The sequence below is a fragment of the Parambassis ranga genome, chromosome 18, assembly GCF_900634625.1.
Source record: "Parambassis ranga chromosome 18, fParRan2.1, whole genome shotgun sequence".
Lineage (NCBI taxonomy): Eukaryota > Metazoa > Chordata > Actinopteri > Ambassidae > Parambassis > Parambassis ranga.
This window is the reverse complement of record NC_041038.1, coordinates 11,374,820-11,402,645: the sequence shown is the minus strand read 5'-3', so window position 1 is coordinate 11,402,645 and position 27,826 is coordinate 11,374,820. Positions and strand designations below refer to the sequence as shown.

The window sequence follows — 27,826 nt, the reverse complement described above, 5'->3', positions numbered from 1 at the left end:
GCACTTTGTGTGTTGTGGACAGGTGTGTGCACAAAACTGTAACTACAGGCCAATGCTATTACTCCCTGTTACTGAGTGTGTAATTTCAATTTGATGGATTAAGTAATCTTGTGTGTGTGTGTGTGTGTGTGCGCGTCAGCGTGCAGCACAGACTGGTCACATGAGGACCATATGTGCTCTCTGTGAGCGCGCGTATGTGCGTGCGCGCATGCACGCCACCGGCAAGCCACCCTGTCATCACGAGCACAAACGCGCGCGCGCGCATTGGCTACTTAAGACACACACCCACCGATACACACACACACACACACACCAACCGGAGAGAGAGCGAGAGAGAGGGAGAGAGAGAGGGAGAGAGAGACCGTCCCCCGTTCCGTTGCACGAGGACTCGCTGGGAGCCTCCGCTGACAGACAGCAGATCTGCTGCTTCACTGACTGCGACACCTGAACGATCAGCGAGCGGAGCCGGCACCGAGCAGATGAAGGAGAGCCAGCTGAAGGCGAGGAGGAGGAACGGAGGCTTCCCTGAGAGCATAAAGGAGAAGTGAGAAGAGGAGACGGGGCAGCAGGCAGCAGGCTGGCCGGGGCACACAGCCCGTCAAGCGGGAGAAATCACCGCCACCACCACCGTCACATCACAAGGCAGCCCGGAGATGACAAAGGTGGGTAACGGTGCGCTCCCATTGTGTCATAACAGCATCCCTGTCCTACATGGCCGCGCTAATCCTCATAGTAGTATCTGACGTGCCGTTAAAAAGGAGACGCGGCGCACGGAGGGCATTTAGAGGCGCTTTTGGTCCTTTGGTGCCGGCTTTCTTCTCCTTCTGGTTGGGGGGGGGGGGGGGCAGTTACGCACCGTCCCCACAAAAGCAGATATACAGACGCCTGCTGACACTTTCTCCTCGCAGCCGACATGTGTGCGCATTTTTGGAGATCCGAGGCGGAGTGATTTCATTCAGCGCGACCCCAAAATCTAATCTGATCTGGCCCACATTTGGCGGTTTGAGTCCTCTTGGAGGAGATTTTGTTGTTGTTGTTGTTTATGTCCTGTAACACGCGTGTGTATATGTGTGTGTGTGTGTGTGTGTGTGCGTTTGGGTGATGAGGGAGGAAGAGGAGGCAGGGGGGGATGGATTGTCTCCTTCAGCGCCCGAGGCTTGTCGGGATGATTGATTTCGCCTGTTCAATCAGATTAAGAGTGTGTGTGAACACCTATATATGCCTGCAAATTAATTAAAACCGCGCGTAAAGATTATCAGAGATTATCAGCGGTAACCCTTTCCTGTGGGGAGGAGGGCAACAATTAAAACTATTTATATCACGGAGCTTTAATGGATGCTGTAACTCCAACTGTTGCTTGTGTGTTCGATATTTTCCATATATGACAAATTTCAATTAGTTGATTGGTTTGTTGTTGATTGATTTTTGTTTTTTTTTCTATTCATCAACTCCATAGTTAGTCAGTTGATCATCCAGTAGCAGGATGAAGACACTGAGGGTGAAGTGTTTGACACTGAAGCAGCTTGCTTGGTAACATTTGCTGCTTCAAATGGATGTCAGATGTAAAAATTTATTGATTTATTGAAATATTGATTTGTTTATCACTTTTTTAAATCATATTTGGAATTAGAAACTGACCTATTACAGTCAAAAATGTGAAAAAAAAGCCACCTGAATGTGTGATTTTGTGTTTTAAACAGTAATGAAATGTGATAAAAATGCAAGCTTAGCTTAAAAAAATATCCAGAAACTCAGCTGAACCCACATTGCATAATGGTTCAACTGATCCACCAGAATTTCCAAGTATTCAGTGTTCATTCAAAGCTCCAAATCCACCAAAAATGTTGTGTGAGACAGTCCTATGCACTCAAAAAGAAGACGTGTTCAGTGTCCATTCATCCCTTCGGTGTTTTTTGTCGTCAGCAGCTCAGTTTCTGGATGGCCCCCACCAGCCCTAACCTCCTATAGAAGTAATATAATAATCCAGCATCTCTTCCTTATGCTGCCATAACTGCACTCATGTTAAAACATGTTGTAAGCTTGACAGTTTGGAAGATGACCATCCTACATATCTGTCTACCTGCCTCCTCTTTCTGTCCAGCTCTGTCCTCTTCCTCTGAGTCTTCAGGATGTAGGTTAGCAGAAGGGAGGGGAGGTGACTTAACAAGCCCGTTTGCGGCAGGTCATTTACAAGCGCAGACCTGAAAAGGGTTCTCCTTTTTTTTTTCATCCTGGAATGTCCACGAGAAACGGGTGATGAATGTGTACTCAGATTGGAAAACAGCAATGCTGTGAATAACAATGGAGACAAGAGGTGGAGGGGGTTGGGGGTTAGAACAGTGACACACACTTGTAAATAGATGCTTACACACAAACCCTCTCAGAAAAAATAAAAAATAAAAGTCAATATGATAAAGTGTGCTGTGCCGACAAAAGACTCACTGCGTGGCTGTGAGCGGTCGTTTCAGAGGGAGGGCGCCCTTTAAAGGCTCCAGGAAAGGAGTTTATTTATACAGTATCAGACTACGATGGACGGCTCTGTGTCCCTGAAGATGGTGGTGGTTCTCAGGCCCCCAGCCAACAAGCAGCTCTGTTTACTGCTTCCCTAAAGCAAAGACACTCAGATATGTCGGTGTGTAACATACAGTGGGTCCAGGTCACAGCCGGGCTGTCTGCAGATGTTGCTTAAAGGTTCTGCAGCTTTGCAGAGTAAACGCCTGATCCCTGAGCAGGAACATATATGAGGACTTCCAGTCATAAAAACAGTGTTAATACTCACGTTTTTTTAATCAGGATTAAGATTAAGAGATTAATTGATTAGTTAAATGCTCTGCATCCCATAATTATATGAGACTACAGTTCAGTTGTTTAGCTCCAAATACCACTAATAATTTATCTTCCCCATTAATGTTAAGCTAATGAAAGAAAACATTTGTTATTATTTTGAAAGTCCTAAATAAGCGGAAGTTAAAATGATCATTATGGTTTTAAAAATATAACAATAGGCCGTTCTTCAATTGCCCACTTGGGTGGTGCCAAAAGTGAGTCAATCTCAATAGACCTCCATGCTAAATAAGTTTATGTGTTTAACACCTGATTTAAAAAATGAATCCTTATTTAAGGGGCTATATTCCATATTAGAGGGCTGCTTTGAGTGACAGCTTGTCTCGCCTCTTTGTCCATTTTTAGCTGGGAGTTAGGTGCAGTCAGGGGCTGCCAAGATGCCGGAGGCTGCTCTCCATCTAAAAACACTCCATCCACTGCTTAAAAGTCATCGTAAACCTCTCTGAGCAGACCCACTTCTTTAACACTCTAACCTTTATTTAAGCTGCCAATCCAACTAAGCAAGATCATGCTTTCCGTGATGAGAGGTGATGAACAGCCGAAATCCTCCAGATGGTGATTTTTTATGGAAAGGGAAGGGCAGCAGCACCTGGAGGATGGTTCAGAAACACATCCACACAGTGAAAGAAAGTTTACAGGAGCACAGGTGGCGTGGCGATGTCCTTTTTCTTCCCTGGTACAGAAGCGGGTAGACTTGTTTGAAGGTACACGGATCAGGACATGTTTGTCGCCGAGGCCGACCAGGACCAGCAGGTCTGCCTGCTGTGTATTAGCGGAGAGGTCGTGACTGGTGTTTAAGATGGACTGTGAGTGATTAGAGCCGCTTCTGATTAAAAATTTACTTGTGGGCATCTCAGCTCACCACAGAGATCTCTCTCTGTGTGTGTGTGTGTAATTTGTGGATGCGAGCCTAAGCAAGATTAATGCTCCATGTTAACAAACCTCTTGGTTTGACCCTGGCTGCTAGCTTGCTTCAGCACACACACACACACACACACACCATGCACCCTGTTGGGTTACTGCTGACCATGAGCAACCCTCCTTGCAGGGGAACACACACACACACACACTGAACGCTGGCCAACTTGCAGCCACTTTGATGCATTAGTGTGAAGGTTTTTGCCTCATTGTGTTGTGTGGAGTTGTGTGTGTGTGTGTGTGTAGAGGTGCTCATGCATGTACTCTCCACATTCTGCCTTACTCCAGATTAGAGGTGGTTAATTTAAAAACAAGCATGAGATTGACCCTAAAAATGGATCGATGAGCCCTCAGATCAGTCATTTGTGATGGACTGAATCTATTTATCTCTTGTCAATCTCTGTTACTGTGTGGTTGTGTGGTTCTGACTGCAGCTGCTGGTGCCAGACGGAGACAGATGGACGAGGGGTTTTGTCGTGGGTCTGGGCCCGGCTCCAGGGAGCTGCCCTTGGTGCGAACGTTTTCATCTACTTGTAGATGTCTGATAGCCAGATTCCAGCAGAACCTGGATTAAAATGGTCTGGGTCGGAAGATTATGGGAGCAAAGTCCTGTATCTGGATGGCCCTGCTGTTGCACGCAACATGAAAATGCTTTATGTATTATTAATACTGAGAGCAACTTGGTGTGGTTGTTATTGCTGGACAGATTTCTCTCTGTTCCAGACTTCTGGAGGGTGGTGTTTGTAAAAACTGTATTAGTCCGATGGCAAAAACCAGATTTAAGAAAGGGAAAAAATGTCAAATCAAACATTTCAGGGTCCTCTCTAGGAACTTTGTGTATAGTCTTAGTCAAACAGTGTGGGTGGCTGAGCCTTAATATAAACCGGACAGTCAGGACTCAAGTTGTGTTTACTGCAGACTGTAAACAAAAAGTTGGACATCTTAACATGGAGGTCTACAGTGTTTACTCACATTTGGAGCCACGCTCAAGTGGCCAGTTGAGGAACTGCAGTTTTGGATACTTCTGCATTCACTTCGTTTGAAATAAATAAGAAATAAATAAGGCATGCGTAGAATATCTCGCCTTCTTCAACATGATTTTAGGCCCTGTTCACACTGGAGAAAGTCATTCCAGCTAGAGTAGGATTGTGTCTGGATAGACTTTAAGCTGGATACGTTCAGACCTATTTTCAAATCTGGCTATCACACAAGCGTGTCTGCACTCAATCTGGCTTAATCCGGCTTGTTTGTTGTCCTCCAAACCACTAGGTGGCGCCTCGTAATATACAGAGTCCATTCAGGCCGCGGTAGGACCGCGTGTCCGCATGCATCGTGCGTTTTTTTTGTCCCGTGTCGCGCCCCGTGAACAGGAAGTAGCACATCGCTAACCGGAAGTAGCATGTTGCTAACCAGAAGTATCACGTTGCTAGCCGGATTCGCTAGCCACATTTGCGTTCACACCTGAGCCACATTTGAGCCAATCTCGTAGGTGGATCTAACCGGATTGAAATCAAACTGGATACCGGATTCGAGGTGTTCACACTCAGAAAAAAACACATCTGGATACATCTGGATGCGGCCCTAATCCCGCTTTAGCCAGATTTATTTCCCCAGTGTGAACGGAGTTTGCCGGCAGTAGCTCCACACTTCCTGTGATAGACTGGCGGCCTATCCAGGGTGCACCCCCCCCCCCCCTCATTGACAGCTGGGATAGACTCCAGGCTCCCCTGGGCAGGTTACAGTGAGATGGGACAAGTTGGATCGTTGTATTTATGTTGCTTACTCCGAATGGTGCTGTTCCCATGAACCCTGAGGAAACCCTAACCCCCTCTGAGGGGTAGAAAGACTAGGCCTATACCACACAGAAGGCCCCACCAAACAAAGCACAATCTTGCAGGAGAACAAATGATACCGGGCCGTCAGAGTACACTCTGCTAGCTATCAGGTCCGGGGTCTGTAACAACACACCACTCGATACGTTTTCTATAGAATCAGTCGCGCAAAATCAGATGGAAACCAGATACTCTGAACTGTATATCACTTTTCAGTTCCCAGTTCAATGAAGGGCTTCATCAGACAGTTCAGCTGTCTTCCTCTTATTTGCCTGGTTTTAAGTGTACATTTGTTTAAAACACTCACACCTCTTTCATCTGTTTGGTCTAATAAACAGGAGGAACTTAATGAGTGTGTTAACCTGCCCAGGCGGCAAGTAAAAGTCTGAAATCGTTTCCTACAGAGCCCCAAAGACCCTGCCAGTGTTAGAGATAGATCTCACCCCACTGGCCTCTCTCTTACCTGTGTAAATGTTTACGAGGCACTGCTTGCCTGCACGTGTGCTTTATTTATTCATTGCAGTGCCTCTGTGTGTGTATTGGCTGGAGGGTTTTTGTGCAGAGGGCGCCTGCCCCTTAAGGATTCTGGTCTGGCCCCCTTAATTAATCCGTTTTCTAGCCGGAGGGTCCCTGTTATCGGGCCATTACAGAAAAGCTGGCTGTGTCCTAACAGCATGAATCCAGAGTGCACACAAAGAAACACACACAGGTGTGGTAAAGGGACCCAACACAACTCACAACTGTAACAACCACAACCTGGAAAGGTTTGAACAGCTTTGTACTCGGCCGTTTGCTTCAGTGACAGTTTTATTGTGTGATGTTCAAGGTTGTTTGGAGAAGACAGATGCCTACAAAAACATGTAGTCAACACTGACACCTAATAAAACCTCTTAAAGGGGTTATTACTCGTATTTTGACTTAAGCCTTCTGACCCATTTGCCCTGAATGAACATCATAATCAGGATGGTACTTGAACGCACCATCTGTGAGGAATACTTCTGTGATAAATGTCTCAAATCAAATATCATAATTAGGAGAAAATTCTGCACTTCATAACACAATTAAAAAGCTATGACCGACCTCCTTTTTACCTGCAGTCATGTGACAAACCTTCGGCAAGTTTTTCCAGTTTATGGCTATTCTGCTGCCCCCCCACAGCTTAGACTGGAAAAATGGTATGTAGATTTTATTTCTATATAAAGAAGCACTAAAGACATGACTGAAATCTCTCTGCTTCTAGTCATGATTTTGCTGGTCTATATTATGTTTATCTATATTTATATCATGTCATAGTAGCTTAAAGGTGAAAACTCAGTGAGAGTCAGCCAGATTTGGAAAGTAAACACACGCCCCTTTCTCTCGGAGCTCACCCCGAAGCCACGCCTCCCAATCACATGGAAGACGAGCCTGTGACTTCGGCCATCATGCACGTACCTCTCTGTTGAGAACTAATTGGTTGCTATCGGATTGTAAAGAGAAGTTACACTAATTTAACAAAAAATGCATCAGAATGAAATCTCCTACCCGACCTTTAAAGGTGGAGCAGGCCATTAAAATCCTTCTTTATATTTAGGAAGTACTGAAAACCGCAGTTCCTCCAGTGGCCACTGGAGGGTGGCTCCAAAAGTGAGACCTCCACCTACATTTACAGCCGATATAACATGTTTGATGTATGATGTATAACATCGGATTGTAAAGAGAAGTTACACTAATTTAACAAAAAGTGCATCAGAATGAAATCTCCTACCCGACCTTTAATAACGAGGGCTTCTGAAGGTCAAATACTTAAGAATAACAATAAGATTTTTTTAACTATAATTAACAAACAAGAGACGCAATTAAGCTCATTTGACACTGTCATAATTAGGCATGAATGAACACACTGACTCTAATTGCTTGGAGGGGTTTTCACTGTCACAACCCGGTATATTGACTTTGCAAGTATGGCTGAATTATCGACTCAATAGTCTGTTTTTGTCAATTTCACGATATTTTCTCGCCTCGTATGCTTTGGTTGTTTGTCGGTGCAGTTGATACCACCTGCTGCTTGTTGGATGTAATAGTCATTGCAGTACATAGAGAGGAGATATAAGTTATTTGTAGAGGCAGAAAAGGGCTTAAAAGGGAAAAGGATACAAACACACGGGATCCCTTTTTGTGCTACCAGTTTGGAAAAATCTATGATGTGTTTACACAGGCGAGCTGTGGCAGGCAGCCAAACGTCCACTGCGTGTCCTCTCAGAGTGCCTGCTGTGTGCGTCTTGACAAGACACGTCCTTTCTTTTTTGGTAGAACCTACATCTTTAATCACCCCTGCATCACTAAGAGGACTGTTTGCCTCATATGCTTGCTCTGGATTAAATCATTTTTTGGAACAGTTCTCAGCTCTGTTGTTTGACTGGCTGACGGTTTGTTGCTGGAGCGTTGTGTGAAATCTGATTACAGTCTTACACAGCTTCCCTCGGCCGCGGGAGGGTGGTTGCTGTTACCGCCGCCTCACCTGCCCCGTCTGGCTGCCCTCCTCCTGATATTCCTCCCCTTCCACTCTGTGGGTTTCTGTCTGCTTCACTACTCTGTATAATGGCACCTCTGTGTCTGGCCCCAGTGGTCACACTGACCCTCCTGTAGCTGAAAGGCCACATGTTTGATCCCTGCTACAGACGAGGTGTGTTCTGCTCAGGTGATTTAAACTGATACCCCGTTCACACTGGGGAAAAAATGTGGCTTAAGCAGGATTCGGCCGCATCCAGATCAATCCAGATGTTTTTTTTCTGAGTGTGAACACCTCGAATCCGGCTGTATCCAGTTTGATTTCAGCATGTCGCTAACCGGAAGTAGCATGTCGCTAGTCGGATTTGCTCGCCACATTTGCGTTCACACCTGAGCCACATTTGAGCCAATCCGGCTAGACCCACCTCTTGTGGGTGGATCTAGCGACATGCTACTTCCGGTTAGCAACATGCTACTTCCGGTTCACGGGGCGCGACATGGGACAAATAACTGCATGACGCATGCGCACACGCGGTCCTACCGCGGTGTGAACGGACTCTGTATATTACGAGGCGCCACCTAGTGGTTTGGAGGACCGCAAACATGCTGGATGAAGCCGGATTGAGTGCGGACACAAGTGTGTGCTAGCCAGATTTGAAAATAGGTCTGAACGCATCCAGCTTAAAGGCTGTCTGGGCTCAATCCTACTCTAGCTGGAATGACTTTCTCCAGTGTGAACGGGGCCTGAATGTACTGATGGATGGATGGATAGAGAACTCAGATGTTATCAATTTCTTAGCTCTATATTAGCTAAGTAAGCCCAAGTTAAAGGATAACTGGACATGCTACACAGTTTAGTCCAAATATTTTTTACTCTTCCTGTGTTTTTCTGTGTTTTTCTGTGTTATTGCTTTTGGGTAAAGGGTAAAAAAAGGCACTGATGCTCCTCTGCCAAAGCTCAGGGTTGACGTGTTTGATGTGGAGGCATTGTCCTTTTATCCTCCCGTGTCTGCTCTGCGACGGGCTCCATTCGTTTCAGTGGTTCCGTTCACTTATTGTCTCTGAGCTCGACACATTTTCTGTCCCTGTATCTCATCTGTGTGATCATATGCCTGCCAAATATCCTGCCATCCTGCCTTTGGTGATGCATAAAACATATAGAATCACCTCCAGCACTGTAAATAGAAGCGATGACAGTCACATTTTCATCGCAGGATTCACAAATAAAACCGGGGTCAGCTGCTCTTCCCTCTGAAAAAGAGCCCTCCATGAATAATTTTGTATATCGCCTTCCATTTCTTTCCCGCCTCTCTCTCTCTCTTCGCTCTACACCGAAGTTTTGCCGCAGGCAGCGTGCCATCTGCTTTTGACATTTTTAGAATGAGGAGAACTTGCAAGAACAGCGTGTTTATTGTTCCATTGTGGTTAATTATTCAGGCTGCGGCTCCCTGTTCAGAGCGGTCGGCTATCTGGAGGCATCGCCCGACACAAAGCGAGGACAGAAGCTCTGTGGAGAATCCGGAATTTGGAATCCATCGTTCCGATTCCTGCTCTGCTTTGGCCCGGAAGTGACAGTTGGAGCCGACAGCAGAATGCTCCTATTGTCGGTCCAGCGGTTATCCTTTGACCTCCCCTCGCTGCACTGCCGTGTCAGTGCCGGGTCTCAGAGCAATTACAGCCACATGGGTGTGAATGACATTTTCACAACGGGCCATCTCACTTGTTGTATTAACAGCAGATGCCAGCAAAGGGCACATGTACAGTGCTACATTAGCCACAAGGTTAAAAGGTGATGACTCGTCTCAGGTGATGGAGGAGACATTCATCAGATCTTTGTGACCCTGATGTGAAGGCAAGAAGATTCCCCTGCTTCATAATTCCCTCTTAAATATTTAAACATTTGTTTTCATCACTCCAAAGGAAGGTTACAGTAAGAAACTGACACCAAAATAAACCCTCATTCCTATTTTAATCAAGCCTTAGAACAGTTTTGTCATAGGATACGCCTCCCTATACCTCATTCTGCATCTTACTTACTAGAAATAGCAAGAAAAAATAACATTTCTGTGCTACTTGGCAGGTTAAAACCCACAAAAAAATGAAGTTTAACCCCAAGGGCTGATCGTCAATTCCCCTGATGTCACTTTTTAATTAATACTCGCAGCCAGTCCTCAGTGAAACACCTCCATTTGACAAGTTTAATCAAAGCCGGACATCCTTTCGTGCCTCTTCCTTATCCTGAAACAACCCACTATGATATTATGGTTTATTTGCTTTTTAATTTCTCAATTATCACCACAGACACAGCCAGAATTAACCAGGGAGATCTTTTCTATCAGAATGATAAACGGGTTGATCCACCTGCTGCAGCGATAATCAACAAACTAGACACCCAATTAAGCCCATTTGACCTCGTCATAATTGGCTATAAATGAGGATGGTGCCTCCTTGTGCGGATTATAATTGCTCAGAGAGTTTTTTTGACCCTCATAACCATGTTATATTGATCTTGCACGTATTGATCTCTCTTATTGCCACTTGCTTCCTAGATTATCGGCTCATTAGCGGGTGTTATGTTTGTCAATGCAGCTGTGTGGGCAGAGGTTAGGGATCAGGGTCAGGAGTGATGGCATCGGTTTGCAGGATCATTATGAAATCTTTTGCAGTGTGGGAGATACAGCACTAAACACAACCCATGTTTGTATGTAGTATCACCACCACCACCATCATCATCATCATCAACCTTACTCAGATGTTATCACTCCCATATCCCACCCGCCAGTAGGTTTAGAAGGTGCATTATCAGTCACCAGTAATGGAAGGGACGTGATAGCCTTCATTGTTCTGCATCAGGCGATAATAAAATGTGTACAGTCTGATAAAAAAGTCACAGCCCAGTCATCGACAACGTGGAAATTATCAACAACAAGCTGTAAACATGTTTTATCGGCTGTAAATGTAGGTGGAGGTCTCACTTTTGGAGCCACCCTCCAGTGGCCACTGGAGGAACTGCAGTTTTCGGTACTTCCTGAATATAAAGAAGGATTTTAATGGCCTGCTCTACCTTTAAAGGTCGGGTAGGAGATTTCATTCTGATGCACTTTTTGTTAAATTAGTGTAACTTCTCTTTACAATCCGATAGCAACCAATTAGTTCGGCAGTTTCGCTTTAAAACGAAGAATATGAATCATCTGTGGAAGCTATAAAACACTAAAAACATCAGCCAATCCTCCGGGTGGACCCTGCGCGAAGTATTGGCTGGTTGTCACTCTCTTCCTGCTCTGCGTGCACCAGAGAGGTACGTGCATGATGGCCGAAGTCACAGACCGCAGCTCGTCTTCCATGTGGTTAGGAGGCGTGGCTTCGGGGTGAGCTCCGAGAGAAAGGGGCGTGTGTTTACTTTCCAAATCTGGTGGACTTCCCTACCCTACCTTTAACACAAGAGTGTCAGATATAAAACACACCATCACTACCACCATGTGGGCTTGACCTGGTTACACTATATGGAAAAATCTATGATGCATTTACAAATGGACAGGCGAGCTTTGGAGCAGTGCTAGTTTAACAGCTCTCTGTGTGCAGTTTGACTCGAACACATCTGTCCTTTTTGGTTTTTGTCTGTAATTACTCTGTGCCACTAACAGTGCTTGTAGCCTCACACACTGCTCCGGATTTGATTCTTTCTCTTTCATACTAATTACCACAGGCCACCCCGTCCGTCCGTCCACCTCTGTAGCAACTCGTTGATGAAAGCCGACAAGCTTTTAAAACACGCTTGTACATATTCCACTGTGGTGCTGAGGAGCCTTTAATGTTCCTTCTGTCTCCAATCGTGACAGCATCTCATCCTAATTGCAGTGTGCAGCCTCTTCTTTCAGTGTTCTGCTGTGGTGCTGGCAGAATGAAAGCTCTCCAGTTTGATGGAGGACGAGTGGAGGGTTTTGGTAAGAGGTGCTGCCAAAGACGTACAGCATCTCTGCTGTGTTCTTTTGTCTTTAGCGAGCAGGGCAAAAAACACTGCAGCAGAATGAACTGTCATCCATTAAAGCTGAGGGAGAACACAGATCAGGCTGTGGTCCAAACGAACCTGCTGGATCCCTTGGTGCTGAGCTTAAACACAGAGCAGCGGCGCGGGATTTGTAAAAAAAAAAAAAAAAACTACAATTACGGTTTTGTAGCAGCAACAGAAGCAGAGTGTGTGTGACACCCTGGTTAGCGTAGCTCGTTTGGACTCTGCGGGTCGAGCCGGCAGGAAGCTGCGATTTCACACGGTGAAGATGCTCACAGGCCTTTTGCCTCGGGACATCAAATTAATTTGGCAAAGGAGGAAGCTGCGTCTTATGTTAATGAACAGCTGAGTTGCAAAAGCACATTGAGTTCCCTGAGCTGAATATGAATGCAGAAAAAGAAGGAGTGATATTTTGAAAGAGTGCTTCCCCTGAACACACACACACACACTGCAACCTTTAGAGAATGACGGAGTCATTATGAACCAGATTACTTTTTTATTTCTCTAATGGGATTGAATCGGTCTGTGAACGCTTGCATGAGTGAGTTTGGAGTCCTGCTAGCCTCAAGAAAACCTCTATATAATGGATTTGTGCCACAGGAAGTATTAAAAAAAAGTTTGCAGCATCTCAACATTGTCATGAAATTTATGTTCCACATATAACCAGTCAAATCTGCTGATATTTACCTGCTGATGAATGATTAGATTAGCCAAAACACAGCTACGGCTTATTCACACATTGTCACAAAATGTGTGGGATTAGGCAGAACAAGACTCATGTTTGTATGCAAAGATTTAAAAAAAAAGAAAAAAAAGAATATGTGCTCGTCATTTGACTCCGCCAGAGGGAACATTGTGTCGCTGGTGTCTCTTGTTCTCTCCCTGGATTTGGCTTAAGGCGCTTCCCGGTAAGAAACAATCTTAAAGGCTTTCATCAATAAGAACACACGCACCAGGCCTGGTGTTGATTCTGCTTGCTCATTTAGTCTCAGCCCTCTTTCATTTTCTCCTGCCATGTGCTCAAATCTCATCTTTCTCCCTTGTTGCCTCTGTCCTCCATCTTTCTCTCACCCCTCTCTCTCCCCCTATCTCACCACCACTCTCTCATAACTCTCTCTGGGGGGTCATTTAGGGTAAGATAGAGCCTGTATCTGGGGGTCCATGGGGAGTCTACCCTGCAGACAAGTAATGATCTAGACACACTCTCAGGCACACACACACACACACACACACACACACATGGAGCTGCACACGCTCACATTAACATTACATGTATGAGACATGCACTCATTTCTGTCTTTCTCTAACAGGGTGGTGCTCAAGCTTAAAAAGCACTGTGGGGACACTGGGTAAAGAACCCTGGCTGATTTTATGGTACAGATAGGCCCCGTTCACACTGGAGAAAGTCATTCCTGCTAGAGTAGGATTGAGCCCAGACAGCCTTTAAGCTGGATGCGTTCAGACCTATTTTCAAATCTGGCTAGCACACACTTGTGTCCGCACTCAATCCGGCTTCATCCAGCATGTTTGCGGTCCTCCAAACCACTAGGTGGCGCCTCGTAATATACATATACCGCGTGTGCGCATGTGCCATGCGGTTTTCTGTCCAGTGTCGCGCCCCGTAAACCGGAAGTAGCAGCACATCGCTAACTGGAAGTAGCATGTCGCTAACCGGAAGTATCATGTCGCTAGCTGGATTCGCTCGCCACATTTGCGTTCACACCTGAGCCACATTTGAGCCAGTTAGATCCACCCACGAGAGGTGGATCTAGCCGGATTGAGATCAAACAGGATACAGCCGGATTCGAGGTGTTCACACAAAAAAACACATCTGGATTGATCTGGATGCGGCCGAATCCTGCGTAAGCCACATTTTTTCCCCCAGTGTGAACGGGGTATCAGTTTAAATCACCTGAGCAGAACACACAAGGGATGCAGGGTGGAGTGATGGGTAAGGAGGATAGGTGGGAGACTGAGTGATAAGAGAAGAGAGTGTGATCTTCACCAGTTATAGAAGAAGTCTTTGATTCACACTGATGCAGCAGACTGCTGGTATCAAGCTGCAACCTCCAAGTTCCTGCACATAATGTATGAACATTGGGCCTTAGGCAGAATTATGAATCCGTCTGGTACAGTAGTGGCAGTTCAGGAGCTGTAAGTTGTTATAAGAGCACTCTGGTTTTACACTGCTACAGTTAAGAGGTGTCTCGGCCCTTGCTTGGCAGCAGTGCACACACCTTCCCGACATTGCCTCGATGCATCCATATAACCATATGATGTAATGGATTTAAAAGTGTTTCAGCTCTGGGGGTTCTTTAGCTTTACTAAAGTGAAAGGGTGCAGCAGCAGCAGCAGAGGAGGAGGTGGAGGTGGAGGAGGAGGAGGAGGCACAAATAATTTCAAGCCTGATATCTCTGATTGATTCTGATAAAGGATTTCACAGATGAAGCTTCGGGCGTAAGCAAACAGCCTTCCTGAAAATGAATTTCTCACACTGTCCAGAACACACTAAAGGGTTTGGTAAGACTTTTGTGGTGACAGTAGCTCTGCGTGTTTTTCAAGTTCACAGTTCCAATCCTCAAACCATCAACAAAGTGAAGTCTTTGTCCTGGAGCAGCTGCAGTAAGACACATTCCTGTATTAGGCTGCAGCTGTTCCACATACCCAGCAGTCCTGCAGTCTGTGGCTGTTTCTCCAACAAGGTCACCTCGTGAAATCTGAGTCGCTGCACCTTGTAAACAACAATAATATTTATTTGTGATACTTATTGATCTTCCTGCTGGGTAGAAAATTATTGGAGAGTGCGGGGAGGTCAGGACCTTAGGGTCAGCCTGCGCTTGAGCAGGGAGGGGACGCCAGTGTCTGGTTCAAGGTTTCTCAGCTGTAAGGGTGGTCACTGGCATCCACAGGGGTCAGGGGTGTTAGGAATGATGTCGTTTTTATGGGGTTTAAGGGCAGGAAGAGTTTCTGGAGGAGACTAATGGCAGTCGCTCGATTCAGGCAGCCATTAGGGTATTCTGGGAATGTAGCTTCCATATTACACAGTTGAAGGGCAGCAGGGATGCAAACGTCACCTCAGGTTTGACTCGACTTGACTGTGTTGTGTTTATGGTGTCATTCGACTTCATCCTTGGTTTCCAGCTGCAACAGTCGTCCTGTTACAAGAAACCGCATGTGTGTGTGTGTCAGAAAGAAACTGACAGTTGAGGGTGACGAGTTGGCATACTGTTTAGGCTGGTGCAAAATCATATAGTGTGCAATTAGTGGGAGCAGCACGTTCCTAACAGAAGTTCAACATCTGTCACCATAAGCAGCTGTAGTATAGTATATAGTGCCTTGCATGCGTTCGCGACATGCATTAGGTGTGAAGCGTGGACCGTTGGTTGTTGCCATAGTAACGAATGTTAGCTCGTATCAAAGGAATGAACTCCGACTGGAGAAGCTGCCTCCCGATCTTTATTTATGGACTTTGTTTGTTTTTCTGCTGCTGTTCTACAGTCTGAGTGAAAACATGCACTAGTGTGGGACATATTCCAGCCACAGGTTCATTTGCACATTTTTTTAACTAATAAAATAATCACTGATGTGACTTTTCTGGACTTATTTGTTTAATTTTAATGTTAATATTCACTGCTCTGTGACCTTAAGATAAGAACATCTGAAGGACAAAGTTACTTTAAATGTTTGCTTCATTATTATTTTGAAGCATCTGTTATCAATACATATTTCAAACATGGCTGCTTGGTGCCTAATCACTACTTTAACCTGGAGTTAACTTGACTGATGATTTGTCAAAATCATTTTAGAACAATGTGGCGATTTAGAGTCAGTAAGTGCAATTGTCATCAATCAATCGTCAAATTAATCGTTATCGGCTAAATGCCACAATTAATCGTGATTCATTTTTTTGCCAATATCGCCCGACCCTACTACTGTATGCTCCTCATCAATCAGCTGTCGAGACTTGTTTTGCTGGCTATCTGGTTTTAAGATACACAGTTATGGTGTGTGTGTGTTTTATTCCTCCTAAACCTTACAAGTTACATTAGAGGTCAGAGGTCATCATATGACATCAGTGCAGATGACAAGCGACGACATGTGGGCCAGCTGCTGTGGCCCCGGAGCAGGGAACTACTTTCATACGCTCATTAGGCTGTAGCCAGCTGTGTGTGAGTGTAGTAAACATCTGTCAGACTTTAACTCCTGCATCATGTAGTGGCTTTAAAGCATAGGTTCTCAATGTGCGGCCCGCGGGCCAATGGCGGCCCACAGAATTATTATGAATTTTAAATGACCTAAAATGTCCGGAACTCAGCGCGGTATTAAATTGTTTTTACGGGGGACATTTTTCATTGCTGCACCGCTGCTCACGCATGGAGCAGAGCACAGGTGTTAGTGGAGTTGTTGGTGAGAATGGACAGGGGACGTTCTGAAGCAGGAACGTGTGTAAAACTCTTCACATGGCTCTCAGCGCACATCACGGTCACACAGAGACGCTGCTACTGTTTGGTATTGCACGGCTTTGCCTGTTTTCCCAAATATCTCCGCTTCACTCCACCTCCTTCATCTAGCCTGCGTTCACTCGAAGCCACGAGTGAAACCGAGTGTACCCCCCCCCCCCCCCCCCCCCCACCAAATTATTTTTAATTATTTTTAAAACAATAAAAATGATCGTTCTTTAATCGTAATTGAGGGAAAAGCCTCAAGTACTCACGATACTACTGGATATTAAATAATAATTTTTTTGTACAATTCTCATGACCTGGAATAGGGTAACCACTCTGGAGTAATTCTTCTCACAATCAATGCAGTTAACACGTCATGCATGAGGGGGAAAAAACCCGTAAAATACCGGAAACCGTTATAATAATATAAAAATACCGTGATCTAGAATTTTGGTCATACCGCCCAGCTCTAATCCCCTTGGATTTTTGTGCATTATGCATATATTTCTCAGGTTTAACTCTCACTCTCTGTTCAAAAAATATATAACAAAAGCCAAAATGTCTGAAATTTATTTTCACCGATTCATGAACAGGTGACATTTTGGAGCTGCTGTGACTTTACAGCTGCAGCAGCAGGAAAAAAAAGACCTCTGGGAGAAATGATGGCAGAAAGAAAGAAGAAGGCGAAATAAAAGTTTGAATCACCTGCAGGGAGAATTTAAGAGCGATGTGAGAATGATTCCTTCACACATCTCCATCTGAAATCACATTATGTCTGCAAGCTGTCAGTCCCTTCTGTGCTGTAGCTTGAGGCTGTAACATTAGCCCTGGCTAATAGCTAATGGCTGTAAAGATCGGCACTTTACATTAAACATCTGTGCAGGACTAAATAAGCATTTTGGTGTCTTTTAGCATGTTGTTTTGGTTTGGACACTCTAATATTTGTGCAAAATATGACTAATATTACATCTTATTTCTTATTAATAATAACAATAGTAATGGTGGAGCCAGTGTTGACTTTTAGCTAATGTTAACTTCAGCAGAGCAGTTAAATGAAAATGTGTAAATATTTCTGGCCCATTGATTTATTTTTTTTGGATGTCACTGTTTATATCAGGAGCTGAAGGGGAAATAAATTAAGAAACAAATCTCACCAATGCAGCATGTGAATCAGCTCTAAAACTATTTCAGTGCAGCCCAAAAAAAAACAAGTTTATTTGGGTTAATTGCTATTTAATGCTAAAAAAAAAAATATATAACCATGGCAACATGCTGAAATCGTGGCAGCAACTTACTTTTGCCTCCTAATCTTCTCCCTCTAAAATATTCACCAATAAACGATGATGTAAAACATGTAATCCACTCCTGTGTTAAAGGATTATCATCACTCGCGTCACAAGTGTGTTCTTTACCGTCAGGTCATGTGTTGCAGTTGTCTGAAAGGATGCAGCTCCGTGTGGATCATCCCTCACTTAATCATTAAATCAATACACAAATAAGATTCTCCCGTCTGCCCCCCCCCCCCCTTTTTTTTAAATCATCAGACGGATCTGGTGTCCTCTCTCTATGCTTTTATATCTGCAACGATCGTTAGAGAAACCTAATCAGACCTTTTTAATTAAAGAGGCCAGAGTGTTGGTGCAAGAGGAGGAGGAGGAGGAGGAGGAAGAGGAGGGTGGCGAGGAGGTGAAGGGAGGTGAGGATGGTAGCAGATGAGGGTGGATGAAGGGGAAGGGGTCGAGTCTGCCCGCTGAAAGCCACTTAAATCCCTTTCTTATTAACTCTCTGTGACACATGATCTACCTCTATCACACACACACACACACACACACAGTCAGTGCTATACACCAGCTCTTCTTACCATCAAGAAACAGCCCCTGCATCCCTGCTGCATGGCTCCTTTGTGCTAACGATGTCGTATCACTGCTTAGCATCGGCTGCAGCGCCGATCCCATTACTCACAGAATCAGGGCGGATTGGTCTGTATTCCAATCTCATTAGCGCTTCATTCATTCAGCAGAGGTATTACAGAGACATTTTTCTATGCAAATGGGATCTATCCTTGAGCTGAAGAGCTCCGGTGTAACGAAACGTAATTAATCAGCCTGGAAAAAGGTGACGTTTCTATGAAAGGTTCACCCTGTTCCACTGTCCTGCATGTGTTTCTGAAGTAATGTCAGGATGACAGACAGGCAGCTGTACGACTCTTATTATAGTACATATGGGAATACTGCACATTATGTAACGCTTCTTTCTCAAGGAAATATTACAGGTGGTTTATTAAAAGTAGAATATGAGGAGGAGAAGAAGAGGAAGACAGGACAGAGAGGCATTTGTCAAATGTTAGCTAGTTAACAGGACGTTTCTAGCTTGAGGAAACTTTTCATTCAACATTTCATTAACAAGACATACAAACATACCTTTGTCTTTTTTCCTCTTCGTCTCTCGTTCTTTTTTTCTTCTGCCCCAGAGGGGTACGTTGTTTTGTGCGACATTATTAGAATGATGCGCAGTGCACGCCTGGATGCACCGCCGGCTCTGACATTTAGAACAGAGGCAGTAAGACTGCACTCTGTTAACTTAATATTGTGTTTTTGTTACACAAAGATATATGATATTTGAATCATCACCACTCCCACATGTAAAAATGATTTTTTTTTTTTTACTCTTGGGGGCCCCCTAGAGGCCAGGGGGGGCCCTAAGCAGGCGCTTAGTTTGGCTTATTCCTTGGGCCAGCTTTGACAGTAAGAACATTTGCCTGCAGCGCTTCATGGCCACAGGTGTGTGTGAGCGTGTGAGCACCTGCTCAGCTGTCAGTCAAAAGCATCCATGTCAGGAAGACACGAGAAAGACCTCTGAAGAGACTTGTTAATAACGGTGCACACTGAACGTACTGACAAAAACAACCGAGCCTGTCGCACCTGCAGGAAGGCGGACACAGTTCAATCAGGAGAGACTAGATGTTTAGATGAGAAAGTATTTATTGAAGTACAATGAATGAATGAATTGTCGTTTTGGCGTTCTAGACCCCGATGCGATGACCGACATCCGAAGGGGGAAAGGACAGGAGATGAGGCTGCTTAGACAGGAATCCCCCCGGGTCTAGACCTGGTGGTGGTGAAGGAGCAGAAGAGCAGGAGATAAGAGGCCTTGCCCTGATGAGGAACTGGTGGAGCTTGGGGTGGAGGAGGGTTGCCGAAATCGATCTGAAAGAATTTTAGCATCAGGCAAAGGGGGCCCTAAGCAGGTGCTTAGTTCACTTATTCTTCGGGCCGGCTCTGCATTACAGAGAACAAACATGACAGGTTGATGTTTATATCAAATCAAGATCATGTAGCTAATCTGACAGGTCATCAAGCTGGTTGGTTGTTGGAAGATTTCTAATGCCTCTGATATCTGATGCCTGTCTTCGCGAAGCTCCTGTTTGAATTGCGCTTGTGTGTTAACCAGTGCCACGTTTTGCGACGTGTGTGTTTTTGTGGACCACCTCAATAATAATCATGCAGGCACTTTGTTGTCTTTGTACGTTCAAGCCCCGGAGTCCCACAGCTTCAAGAAATTCACTTTCAAATTGTGACAGATGGAGAGAATCCACCTCCGACGTTCAGTCTGAACACACTTTCAGAGTTTACTTTCTAAACTCCCATCCCACCCTTCCCTGAAGGAACCCGACAGTAATAATGTAAAATGTTTTTCGGAAGGAACGTCCCGGCAGAGACGTCCATCACCTCCTGTGGGTATGAAGTGATTGACAGTAAGGAGAGGATGATGCGACGAGGGCAGAACCACATCATGGTGCCATGTTTAATGTGATGGATTATCTAGCTGGAGCAGTTTTCAAGTGAGTGGAGGTTATCTTTCATGCTGTAGAAGATCAACTCAAGTCTCTCTGTGCTCAGACATCGTGGGAACAATGTAAGAGCGAGGAAAAGAGCTTTTTATTTATTAAAGAGCAGGCAGGAGAAACCTCTACCGTGCTTTGAAAAGTGCTGCTGTGAGTTGTTTTCAGGCTTTAGCCTCTGCTAAGATCTGGAAACTACAGCAGAGAATTGTGGCATGCTACACATAAAAGAAAGCACTATACGCTCAAGCTGCCAAACTCCTTATCCGTCAAGGGTTATTGCTGTGTCAGTAATTTCAGACTCTGAAATAAGTTTGAAATGTGACAGATAATTGGCTTCTGTGTCTGGTAACGACTGATTAATCCTTTTAGTGATGTGACAAGCAAAAAGAAGAAGAACAGGAGAAATGGCCGTCTCTGATTTCAGTGCTGTCAGGGGAAACATGTCGCCCACACAACGACGGACTCGTGCCTCCACGACTCTCCACACACCACTGCAGGTCACGCCCTGCAACATCCTTCCTACATCACACCACCACACTTCACCCACCCATCACATCACACCCATCATTACATCAAGAATAAAACTGAACGCTCTGAAACTGGTTTTAGTGATGATCCTTTAAAAAAAACGGTGCGATCCAGAGCTGGACAGACTGTTGGGACATCAGCAGGGCGGCGGACACGCTGTATTGACACAGCCAGAAACTAATCAAACTCTGTGTCTACAACAGTCTGCACATCAATTAGAGTGAGAGCATGTGTGTCTACACGCCGACAGTCACGGCTGTTTTAAAAAGGGAAATAAATGAATGTTGGTATTCTCTCTCATCTTTTCTACAACTCGACATGAGGTCAGCTGTCGTTCCTCCACTGAAAGATTAATTACTGTTTGGAAAACATCTCGAGTTTTGTGACTGTGACTCACTGAATTTGCACATGAAGTGATTTCATTCCTATTTATGAGTGACGCGTGTAAATGGTTTTTTATTGTGTGCCGGTGTCTATTCATTAAGTATTCCTACCAGCCACACTTCCATTATTTGGCAGCTGTCAGCTGTTTTTCTCCGTTGAATGGCATTATGGGGCATGTGGGCTCTTGCATTAAACTTTTTGGACATTTTGTGGATCTTCTTATGTAGTCGCCCCCCGTTAGAGTGGGAACCTCTTCCAGCTTGTTCACTAGCAGCACTCAGGCCCCGTTCAGACTGGAGAAAGTTATTCCAGCTAGGTCTGCGTTCAGACCTATTTTCAAATCTGGCTAGTACACACTTGTGTTCGCACTCAATCCGGCTTCATCCAGCGTGTTTGCTGTCCTCCAAACCACTAGGTGGCGCCTCGTAATATACAGAGTCCGTTCAGGCCGCGGTAGGACCGCGTGTGCGCATGCGTTGTGCAGTTTTTTGTCCCGTGTCGCGCCCCGTGAACCGGAAGTTGCATGTCACTAACTGGAAGTATCACATCGCTAGCCGGATTCGCTAGCCACATTTGCGTTCACACCTGAGCCACATTTGAGCCAATCCTCGATTTCGGATTGAAATTAAACTGGATACAGCCGGATTCGAGGTGTTCACACTCAGAAAAAAAACAATCTGGATATATCTGGATGCGGCCCTAATCCCGCTTTAGCCACAATTATTTCCCCAGTGTGAATGGGGTATCAGAGACCACCACCTTGATGTAGACCTCACTGATTTGGAGACTCTTTTTTTGTGGATTGATCTCTTCCAGAAATCTCTTAGAATGGACCTCAAATATGGCGACTATGTGTCCTGACATGTGTTGTATGATTGATCAGATCTTGTCCTGTGGACCATATTCCAGACTAATATGTCAGTTTGATTTCAGCATATGTCTGAAGAAGAAGCACCATCTACGTCTGCCACCACGTCCTTCTAGGGGTAACAGCCCCCTTAAGACTGAGACCTATCGCCTAATCACTCACAGAGTATAACTGCACGTACATGTAACAGGAGTCTCACATCCCTCTACCTTAAGTCATGAACTTATCAGTCACTTGCTCGTAAAATACAGCTGTTGGGAGTAACGTGAGCCTTCTTGTGTATTGGTCTGCATGCAGATGGTAACAGGACAGTGTAATCAAGGAGAGAGACGTCGGCCATTGTTATGCAAGTGAGATGCTGTCGAGAGAGGCTTGGACTGGGTCCATTGCTGTTGTAGCATTTCAGTGGCGCAGGTCAAGTGACAGGAAGTTTCTTCCACACAGCAGTCTGGTTGTTGTACACATGTGCATGTCTGCTTTTACTAAGTGGACATAAAAATAGGGTGAGACAGCAATGGTGGTAATGAAGGTATCATTCACTGTATTATTACCGAGTGACAAAAGCCAAGCCACATCACCCGCTCCTGCTAATGGAACCCAACAATTATTCCTTCAATACATCGCGTCTAACTCTTTCTCTCACTCGTCCTTTCATCTGTTCCTTTTCTATTTGCCTCACTCTGTTTCTTTTCTTCCTGCAGTCTCAGTGAAGCAGAGAGAGAGATGTGGCAGAAGAAGATATTCCTGATCGTCATCGCCGTCAGTACTGTCAGTCTTCTGCTGCACCATGGAGGCCACTGGAGCTGGTGAGTGACTGAAACTCATCCACAGCATGTAAAACACTTCAAGCACCCTGTATCTCTTAAGCCCATATGTTGCTAATTACAATGAAAAATTCTGACAACCGCAGCTCCTTTCTTGGTCCTTTAAAGAGAAGTCAATGGAGCGAATAGCTTTTTATCGTACTTAAATATGGAGACTTTAAGTGCCAATAGTCGAGGGACCAATTATAAAAGTAAAGGGTTCATAGGTTTTTGACAGCACTGTATTCTGTTCTTGTTTCAACTTTTGCTTTTTTTTCTCCTGTTTCTGGAGCTAATGGAGCATCAAATAAATGATTTTCTTCTCTACCATCAGGACCATGGAGGCCTTCAACCTCGGCTGCCCAGCCCTCCGCTCTCACCCCTTCCCAGGCCTGAAACCCAAACACCACAATGTGGTGTTCCTCAAGACCCACAAAACGGCCAGCAGCACCATGCAGAACCTGCTGTTCCGCTTCGCAGAGCGCAACAACCTGACGGTGGCGCTGCCCATACAGGCCTGCGGTCATCAGTTCTGCTACGCCCGCACCTTCACCTCTCACTTTGTGCATCCGCACACACTGCCGCCAAACATCATCACCAACCACATGCGCTTCAACAAGGCCGAGCTGCAACGCCTGATGCCAAACGACACGATATACATCACAATCCTGAGGGAGCCCAGTTCCATGTTTGAATCCCTGTTCAGCTACTACAACCAGTACTGTCAGAGCTTCAAGCGAGTCCCTAATGGCTCCCTGGAGGCTTTCTTAAGGGAGCCCTGGCGCTACTATAGGCCAGATGAAAAGGACTCCATGTACGCCCGTAACACCTTGACCTTCGACTTGGGGGGAGACAAAGATCGCCCAGCAACAGACGTGATGTATGCTCGAGCTTTTGTGGCTGAAGTGGATCGGGTTTTCTCGCTGGTGATGATTGCTGAGTATTTTGATGAATCGCTGGTTCTCCTTCGCCACCTCCTCTCCTGGGATCTGGATGACATTCTGTATCTTAAGCTCAACATGCGGACACAAAGTTCCAAGCGAAGCCTGACCCCTGGTCTTCCCGCAAAGATCCGAGCCTGGAACTCCCTAGATGCACGCCTCTATGACCACTTTAATGCCTCATTGTGGCACCAACTTTCTGCTCTGGGTACAGACTGCGTGGCCAGGGAGGTGCGACTCCTTCGGCAAGCTCAGGAGAGGCTGATGAGGAGCTGTTTTGGAGGGGGAATGCCGCTTCTCCGTTCAGCTGCCCAGATCAAAAACAAGGATCTACGACCTTGGCAGCCTGGTGGAAAAGTTGACATAGTGGGTTACGAACTCCCAGTAAATTTCAGCCGTGGGGTCTCGAGCCAGGCGCAAGAGCTCTGCCTCAAACTCATAATGCCAGAGGTCCAGTACACACGGGTCCTCCTGCGTTCCCAGTCACTGCGCTACCGTCGAGTCTATCAACTTCGGACTCCTCGACAGTCGCATCCCGCCCAGCAGGCCATACGCACAGCCCTGCCTCGAAATCTCCAAGTCCACCGCAGCCAACCACCACCTGCTGCTGCTTCTGCTGCTCAAGGCCCTGCCTCAGGATCAGCATCCACCTCCACCTCAAATCCTGCTGCAGAAACCCAAGGTCAGACCACAAAGTTAGAGCCTAAATCCTCACAGACGCAGGCCACATAGACTGAAAAGCAGAGACTTGAAGGTAATCTGAGTGCCCAAAAGACTGCAATGTTCTACTCATACTGAACCATGAGACAATGATGGGTGGCAGGTCGGGGGGGGGGGGAATGTTTGCATTTTTCTTGAATCAGTGTTTCTCTTGTTCTTTCCAGAACATAAATGAGGGAAAAGGTTACACATATCTTGGACTAGAACTTGAATCTCTGAGCTATCTGGTCTGTGGCATAAAATCAGGGCTGGAGGACACAAAAAGGCGGGAGAAACACTGAGACTCAACTGGATCTGGATCGAGCGCCCGGTCGCAGCGGAAGGGAGAGGGTTTTAGGTGAAAGTGCTTCTTTGAAGCAAATCTGTTATGTGTGACTGGGACTCAATAGGGAAGCAGTGATATCAGGTCTATTGTGAGGCACAGAGTGCGCTTTGTGTGTATCACACTGGTGTAGGATCATGTTTCTTGCTTTTATTCTCCATTTCTCAAGCTCTCTCTCCCTAACATATGCCATTTAAAGTCCTTGAGAGAGACATAATGACATAAAGGGATCAGCTGTCAGGCCTCCAAAGAGCCTCCTAAGAGGGGAGACAGACACTGAGATCACCTCCAACCCCAACCATTAATACGACAGCACAAAAACAAGTCGTCTTCTTCTGTTACAAACCCTACAACCTAAAGCAATGGAAGGGATGAAAAGAGACAGAGAAAGACTGCATCCAGAAGGCAAGCTCAGTGTGAACACCCATTACTGCCTCACAGAGACTCAACACACATATAAAGCTTGTCTTTGACCTCCCTCGCTTCTTCCCAGCATCCTCCTTTTCATCCCTCTTTTTAAGCTTTATTGCAATAAGATTTCCAGGCCTATACATCCTATGTGACAGGCATGGATTTAATAACTTACCAGCAACCCTACACACACACACACACACACCGGCACAAACAAAAACATAAAACAACTGGACAGGACTTGAAGCCTGCGTTTCAATATTTAATGGACTCCTCTCGCAGCCTTCCTATGGCGTCCCAGCGTCCTAGGGTTACACCGCTGTACATTTTTATTAAAGACATATTGGACGAAGCACAGGAGGACAAAGCGAGAGCGTCGAGGTGGGATGCTCAAAAGCCTGTGAGGCCGGAATCTTAAAAACGCCATCACTTATCACAGCTGTGATCCATTTTTAATGCATTCTGCTCATATTTAATGTGTCATTTATGTTCTTTTATTCCTCCAGTGATCAGCAGGGTGCTGCTAAGTAACTGGAGGTCGGAGGAACGGTGTGTGTGTGTGTGTGTGTGTGTGTGTGTGAGAGAGAGAGAGAGAGAGACAGGAAGTTTTTTGTTTGTTTTGTTTGTTTTCCCTGTTCAGCCGAGTTGGCATGGCAACAAAAGGAAATATTGTGTGTGAGATTTTATTCCAAACGATGTATTTTTTATTATTGGGACTTAAAAGAATCCCATTACTGTATTTTTGTTATTTTTCATGAATCGCTGGATATATTAAAGCGTCATACTGTATGTACAGCAAACCACTTCAGGCAGCAGAGATGGAACAAGGCAATATGAAATATTCATTCTATACATGTTTTACATAATGCAGAACTACAAGGACCACTTCTGAGAGCCGCACATAGAAACAAGTGTTGTCGCTTTAAGATGAATCTTTCATTCAGCAGCGCGTAAGGGCTCAAACACACACACACACACACTTTGAGCTTTTGTGGTTGGAGTGTGTCGCACTGATGGTTACAATAATACAGAAAAGTGCTGTTCTGACAGGAGTAAACACAGAGTTTTATGATGTGAATTCAAAGTGTGCTTATTTAAACACAGCGGGGAACCTCAGCTTTGAAAGCAGGAGTGATTTTTATTTATGTAGACATTTGAAATGTGTTCAGATATTTATTATTCAAGGTACAAACACTGTTAAATCAGGATAAAGGCCTTTGTTTTGTTCTTGTTTTTAAATTGTCAACAACCATCCTGTACTGTAAAATCCTCTTTACACTGGACAAATATATCACTAACAACAACAAGACGGTCTTCAGCAGGGACGTCGCTCGTCGTATTTATTGGCTCCCGCTTTGATTAGCAGTGATCTGAAACACTGCAATAGTCTGCACTTGTATAGTTATTTGTTACTTTAGTGGTACTAAAAGGATTTTTTTTATTTTTAAGGAAACGTCAACATGTGAAGGGTACAGAGAACAAAATGCAGACTGTGTGGAGGAAAAGAAGTGACCGCTGTCACAATGTCAAAGTGAAGGAGGAAAATTTTGATGAAAAAAGTCAAAAGTTGGAGAAAAAAGTCATAAATTTGAGGGGAAAGTCTTAAAAGTCTTGAAATTCTGAGATTAAAATCTGAATTTTGATTTTAAATTATTTTTTTGTTCTTCACAATGCCGTGTCGTTACATAATGATTTTTTATCAGAGTGCTTGTTCGACAAGGCAAACTGGGTAATGACAGTTATGTAACTTGTGTGGGTCTGAGTGATGAAGACCGGCTCACTTTGGAAAGGGACATGAAACAAAAACTGAAAAAATGGACGTCTTTTCAGATTTTATTATTGATTCCTATTGTCAAAAAAAAAAATTCCTGTGGTAAAATCCGACTAAATAAATATTAAAATGGTTATTTATATTTGAACCTCTGGTGTCTGTGTCTGTCCGGGATCCGATTGAAGAATGTGTTCATTTATTCCTTCTTGGTTGTGAGTCACTCCGAGTGCTTTCTGCTTCTTGTGAGTGTTTCAGTAATGGTCACGTCTAAAGTGTCGGCTATTCTTCTTTGAAAATGCCAGAGAGAGAGAATGTTACGCTAAAATCTTCATCATTTTACATTAGCTGCCCCTTCTGCTCTGTAGATTGCTGCTTTTTTTTTTTATAAGTGTGGTGTCAGAGCATTTTTGTGTCTCTGCTGAGCCTTTTACATCACAGGGAAAACTTCATGGAAACGGTCATCATCGGGGGATACATGGCATACTTGATAATAAATCTCTAACTGCACCAGTCTGTGTTTCTGTTTTATCTGTGAACCGAGGAGAATGTTTGTTTGTTTGGGAGAAGGAGCTCTGGAGAAATGGCTAGCGACAATCAGAGCTAGTGGCCCCAAAGCTTTGTTATGATGGATGGTGAACAAATAAAGTTTGAATGATTTCAGTTCTTGTGCGTTTTTTGTCTCTTTCCGATGCAGAT

The 27,826-nt window shown here is 44.9% G+C and overlaps 1 protein-coding gene across 3 annotated transcripts; it reads left to right on the top strand.

Moving 5' to 3' along the window:
* The first annotated feature begins 314 nt into the window (after positions 1-314).
* Positions 315-27,735, top strand: gal3st3 (galactose-3-O-sulfotransferase 3). 3 transcript variants are annotated; one of them, XM_028429438.1, is made up of 4 exons: positions 315-662; positions 22,864-22,968; positions 23,300-24,588; positions 24,791-27,735. In XM_028429438.1, the coding sequence occupies exons 2-4, from the start codon at positions 22,886-22,888 to the stop codon at positions 24,799-24,801; spliced, it is 1,383 nt and encodes a 460-aa protein (XP_028285239.1). In that variant the 5' UTR covers positions 315-662; positions 22,864-22,885; the 3' UTR covers positions 24,802-27,735. The 3 variants fall into 3 exon arrangements, with proteins under 3 accessions (XP_028285239.1, XP_028285238.1, XP_028285237.1); XM_028429437.1 differs by having other exon boundaries at positions 23,300-24,660; XM_028429436.1 differs by having other exon boundaries at positions 23,300-27,735.
* Positions 27,736-27,826: the final 91 nt, after the last annotated feature.